The 5,828-nt window shown below is 46.4% G+C and overlaps 1 protein-coding gene across 1 annotated transcript; it reads left to right on the forward strand.

The window, feature by feature from the left end:
• Nucleotides 1-1,302: 1,302 nt before the first annotated feature.
• LOC123426767 (acyl-coenzyme A thioesterase 13-like) lies at nucleotides 1,303-5,170 on the forward strand. Its single transcript, XM_045110648.1, has 3 exons — nucleotides 1,303-1,567; nucleotides 1,689-1,832; nucleotides 4,896-5,170. The coding sequence occupies exons 1-3, from the start codon at nucleotides 1,406-1,408 to the stop codon at nucleotides 5,037-5,039; spliced, it is 450 nt and encodes a 149-aa protein (XP_044966583.1). The 5' UTR covers nucleotides 1,303-1,405; the 3' UTR covers nucleotides 5,040-5,170.
• Nucleotides 5,171-5,828: the final 658 nt, after the last annotated feature.

The raw sequence follows: 5,828 nt of genomic DNA on the forward strand, positions 1-5,828 counted from the left end.
CTCCGCCTTGCGCCGCTCCTTAATGGAGATATGCATGGCCGTCGCCAGCGCCTCCTGGTATACAGCCTCCTCCCGCTCCTCCTCTTTCGGCCTGACGACGGGCGGCGAGCCAACAGTAGAGGGTTGGTGTGGTGCTCTTGAACACCGAGGCGGCGTTGCTTCTCGTGCTCGAGGGAGAACCACCTCTCCCAATTGGGAGAATCCAGAGCGTACGCCGGCACCCGATGTTGTTCCGACATGAGCAACTCCCGACAACGGCGCACCTCATTGGTGTGTGCCCGCTGCGTCCGCCGCACCGTCGACATCGAGATTCGTTGCGGATCGAGATGCCAGTCGTCCGGTAGGGTGACGTCCGGGTAGGACACCGATTGCATGTACAACAAGTGCCAACGCGTCTCGTGCATCGAAATATGCACGCGCTGCTGCACGGGGCGGGCAGGCGCCGGTGGAGATGGAGGAGGATGCGTAGGGGTGATCTTCCCTTTGCTCTTGTGGGAAGCATTGAAGAACCCCATGACTAGGGTTTGGTTGTCACCGGCGAGGGACCACGCGTGGGGGGGGGAGAGATTTGGACGGACAATGGAAGTGGATGAGCCCCCTCCCCCGTGCGTCCATTAAAAAAAGAACGGCGACGCGGCGGTTCCACCCACTGCTAGGAGGGCCTGAAGTAGGTGGGCGCATTTACTATGACCGCATACAGTGGTTGGTCGGCTGACTTGTGGGGGCGCGACAGACACCGAGGGAACGCGCGACGCATCCGCTTCATGTCTGCGGCAACTCATTTCAGAAATGCCTTGGCGCAGACACGAAAATGACGCATTTTGGGTTTAGGTCGGCGCGTTGGGCCGACATTCTTGTCCGCGGCGACCCAAACGAACATGGACGAAAGAAATGGGTCATCTCGTTCAGGTTGCTCTCACGGCATAACCAATGCACCCCAAGGTGATGTCCCGTATGTCATATAGGATCATAATATATGTCCGGACAGTCTAAAGTGATCCTTAGGAGAAGGCGAGTGCTTCAGAAGAAAAAACATGGTTCTATACAAAAAGTTAAAATAGAAAATAGAGATACATATGTATCAGAGTCCTTTTTCTTTGATGATGTCCATTAGTAAGAGTTCACATTGAAGAGAAAAATATCAATTTAGACGTCTCAATTTTTTTTTGGCATCATGGACATCTGCACCATTGTACATATCCTCGCAGACCAACTTCGTGGGACCGCTTGTCAGCTGGAGCTTCACCCGCCAGAGCCAGACTAGCAAGGCGCTTCCAGCCAACCACGCTCGCACACCGCAGGGTATCCACCCACTCGTGTTTGTGTTGCGTGCCCCGCCAAACACCCCCACTCGATCCGGCTGCGACCGCGACCTCCTCGCCGCCCCCAGCGCCACCGCCGCGCCATGGACCCGGACGCGGTGCGGCGGACCCTCGAACCCACCGCTTCCCCCGCGGACATCTCGGGTTCCACTCCTTACGACTCCTTCGTCATCAGCGGCGTCCGCCTCGAGGCCGCCGAGCACGGCCGCGTCCTCTGCTCCTTCGTCGTCACCCCCCGTATAGCCGTAAGCCACGCGCTCCCTCCCCGCTGAAACCACAAGCGCCAGCTTCCTTGCTCCTTCGGTCTTCACACGCTGACGTGACGGCGCGTGGTGTTTGGTTCGAATTTTGGTGATTCGTTTGCAGAGCCCCCAAGGGTACCTTCTCAGCGGCGTCACGGCATCGCTCGCAGACCAGTTGGGCTCGGCCGTGTTCTTCTCCAGCGGGGTAGGCACGAGCGGGGTCTCCCTCGAGATCAGCGTGTCCTACGTCGACACCGCCGCCATCGGGGTGAGACTTCAATTTCTCTCTCCCTTACTAAGGCTTCAGACACTGATCCTGTTCGTCATCAACATATTTTAGTTTATGCTGGATGAAATTTTTGGTGATGAAACTTTGATTCTGTCAAATTTGACGTGCGATTCGTGCTAGAATTCTGCCCTGTGAACTTGCTGGGGCATTGGACTTGGGGAGTAATTGAGTCGCAATGAGGCTCCTACCATGTTGTTTCTATTCAGATTTCAGAACGCTTTAGGGCGCATCTTATTTCTTAGGCGAGGAATTGGATCTGGTGTTAGTAATTACACTACGTCCTGCTGATAGGGGCGAAGCCAGCCAAAATTCTTTAATGTGGGCATCATATACTACATTGGTTCAACACTAATTACTTTTTGATAAGTAACTTACCATCCGTTTTACGTAATGTTTGGGTCAGCTGACTCCAACACTATAGTGCAGTTTCAGTTGAAAGTCAAAATTAGACTATTGTTCTGGAAGTTGCAATTGGGTATGCTTGTCATGACTTGGGTGTTAGGAACATTTTTATGCCTAGCTGAAGGTGTCACTTAGGTGTCGACTGGGATCTCAGTGGTACCTCCATTGGTATCGTATGTACAACTAACCAGTTTCTGATGGTAACAAGTTGTTGGAACTTGGAAGAAGACTTGATTGAACTGGGGTTAGTTTTGGCAATTACTTTGAACTTGGTGTGAGTTGTTAGAAATTCTTGTTTGCTGCCTCTTTTTCATAATAAGGATTTGACCTGGAGCATAAGCAGTAGAGTGTATTGTGTTGGCATAACAACCATGCAACATTTTTGTACTTGTTCATGAATGATTAGGTATGCTCATAGGTGACAGAAGTTAGGAGGCTCTAAATACTTATTCTTCAGTTTTCCTTAATGGTGACCATATAGCAATCTAATGGAGTGCCCTTTTATATAGAGAGTAGTTAAGAAGCTTTTGTCTTTTTGAGATGACTCATGCTATGGTGATACAATTTCTGTTTTATTGGTGGGTTTTTTCCCATCTTAAATGTTGGTTATATTGTTCATTACTAATTATTACGTGCAATCTTTTAGTTTGGCATTGTGATACTCCTAATTGTTTTCTTTTCTCATCTTCCAACAAATCCACTTTCCTTGTTTCGACACCTTTTGAGCGGCGTTCCTATTGCATGCCAAAGTATATAATTTAATGAAAATAATTTCGAGATTGGCTAAATTTTGTGCTCAAGTATATATGCTTACTTTCAGTTCATAGGGTTTAATACCTACTAGAAGGGTTGGACGCGCTTTGCTACGCTGTTGGTGTTGTTGGATGTCTTCACAAATTAATCACTCTGTTTCAAAATATAAGATGCATTATGTTTTAAAAAAGTCAAATCTTTTTAATTCAATCAAATTTATAGAGAAATATATCAAAATTTGGAACCATAATGTATAATATAGAAGAATTGAATAAGAATGACCGGTCGAAATCGGATGACTTAATTCTAATGGAGACCTCAATTGAACGTGAGCTCTTCAAAACTAGGGAGCTTAGTGTTATAGAGGATGGGAAATGATGTGACATGGATTGATTTGAAGTGCATGGCTGTTATGGCTCAGGTGGATGCCTCCAAGTTGTTGATCGGGATTGGATGTGCCAGGCTGGTTGCCTAGAGGTTCACTGCGCAAGCCTTAGTTTGGTGACCTCCAGGCAAAAGCCTAGCACTGACTTCAGATGATGGCGTCCTTGGACATTGTTGCCCTCCTTGGAGGCATCTTCGTGGAGCCCCTTCACCTCCCTTGTCATTTGAATCTCGAGTTCTCCAGGTGAAATCTCAAGTTTCGGCTTTGGTTGAAGCGGGCGTCGGGGGCGTGCGTTCTCCTGCACTGTTGTCGCTGGCTAGGCTGGTGTGTGTGCCTTTGGGATGCATGGTGACTGCTCTGGCAGCTTGGGTGGTAGAGATGTTGGTTCATTGGGTGTGCGGCCTTGGGGCCAGTGTGGAAGTCAGAGTGGTGGCTTCGAAGGTCACCTTTGTGATGCAAGGTGTCTGCTTTGGTTGCTCAGGCGACACAGTCGTTGGCTCGTCGGGTGCATGGCCCTGGGCTGATGGGGTGCATTCGCCGAGGTTTATATGCCGGAGTGGAGACTCTGGGTCGTGTTATAGGGTGTCGACTCCAGCTAGTTGAGTGGCAGAGTCGCCGTCTCGTTTGGGGCGTGGCCTCGGGGCTGGCATGGTGTTTGGTTTGTATGTGTCGGTTTTCGTTCAGTTTTCTCTCTCAATGAAATGGCAGAGCTCCCGTCGAGTCCTCAGAATTTTTGTTGGTACTATGACTTCTTTTTTGTAAAATAAATAAACACAGAGCATTGCAACTACAACCACTTCTATTTTTGTACGGGACACATTTGATCATATTTTTGCATAATAATTGCATACCTACATGTTCTAACATGATACACGTTTATGAAGTTTTTAAGATGCACAAGTACATAAACCTTAAACTCAGTCACCCACCCTTGCATGCACATTTGCTTTTTCCCAAATAATTTTTCATTGGTTAAAAATTAAAATTAACTTAAAACTTTGATTGCTTGTATATTCATAGTCTTCTAGAAAGGTGAAAGTTGGTACTCTGAAGAGTTAACTTCGGTGAACATGGGAGAATGACATCTCAGTTGGCAACATAAAAGGACCAATACTTCTTACCTTGCAGTCATTTTTATAATATAAGTATTAAGCGAAAAGATGGTTTAGTTCAATGCACCTGCATTTCTATGTTTTTTTGTTTTGTTTCCTTTGATGAATTCCATTCAGATTGGAGCTTGCTGGGTACAAAATGGTTCCTAGAACCAGTTTAGGGTCACAATTACTGTAATGTTGTCTAGATATTGCTCTGAAGAACCAAAACGGCCTTTTCAGGTTGCTTGGCTACAAGTTTTTCACCCCAAAAGGCAGCTTTGGCCAATTTATTGCTACAAGTAGTATGAGACGGCTTGATTAATTTCGAACGTACCTTTGTAATTTCGCTGTTATGCTATCTTTAGTAGTTACTTGACATGCCGTAAACTCTTTGATTAACTTTCCCAGGAAGAAATAGAGGTTGAGGCGAAGCTATTGCGTGCTGGAAAATCAGTGGGTGTTATCTCTGTTGATTTCAGGAAGAAAAGGAGCGGCAAATTGATGGCTCAGGCGCGTCATACAAAGTACCTTGCTGTATCTAGCAGATTGTGAGGATTCCCTTCTGTTGTAAGATAAAAAAAAACATGGTTCCGCTGCCCTTTATCGATAGACAAGAGCAACAGGATGTAGTGGTGTATTGTTTAAGAAAGTCTGGTTATATATATCAATCTGAAATTCTGTAACACACACTGCTCTGCTCATTTCTTTTTCGCTTTTCAACCTTTGTCACATACTCCCTCCGTTCCTAAATATAAGACCTTTTAGAGATTACACTATAAACTACATACAGATGTATATAGACATATTTTAGAGTATAGGTTCATTCATTTTGCTCTGTATGTAGTCCATAGTAGAATTTCTAAAAGGTCTTGTATTTAGGAACGGAGGGAGTAATATCTTCGAAAGAGTACAGTTCCTGTTTGGACTTTGGAACGCGGGAACTTTGCAGAAAACGGAGCAAGTCCTCCGAATTTCATGCCTAATTCCAGCACCCCAAACAGTGCCCTAAGAATATGGGGCAGCTGGAAAGTAGTACTGTATAACACTTGTAAAATTCTATGCTTTCTTCTGCTGATGGATTACTGTAGTCCGCCCTCATCTTGAGGGAGATAGATTCTTCCCTCATTCATTATTGTACAATTCGCGTGGTGACTAAAAGATGAGTGCCCTTTCCTGTTTCCTCGTTATTGTATATAACTGTCTGAGATAGTTGGTGAGAAGAGGCCCAGCTACCATCATGCTCGCGTATGTGTGCACACGCTATTAAGTTCTTGTGTGCTGTCCCGGACCCTGAGTGCCTCCCGTCCTCTTAACTGCTGGTCGATTTCAGTAGGGAAGCAA

The sequence above is a fragment of the Hordeum vulgare genome, chromosome 2H (assembly GCF_904849725.1).
Source record: "Hordeum vulgare subsp. vulgare chromosome 2H, MorexV3_pseudomolecules_assembly, whole genome shotgun sequence".
Taxonomy (NCBI): Eukaryota; Viridiplantae; Streptophyta; class Magnoliopsida; order Poales; family Poaceae; genus Hordeum; species Hordeum vulgare.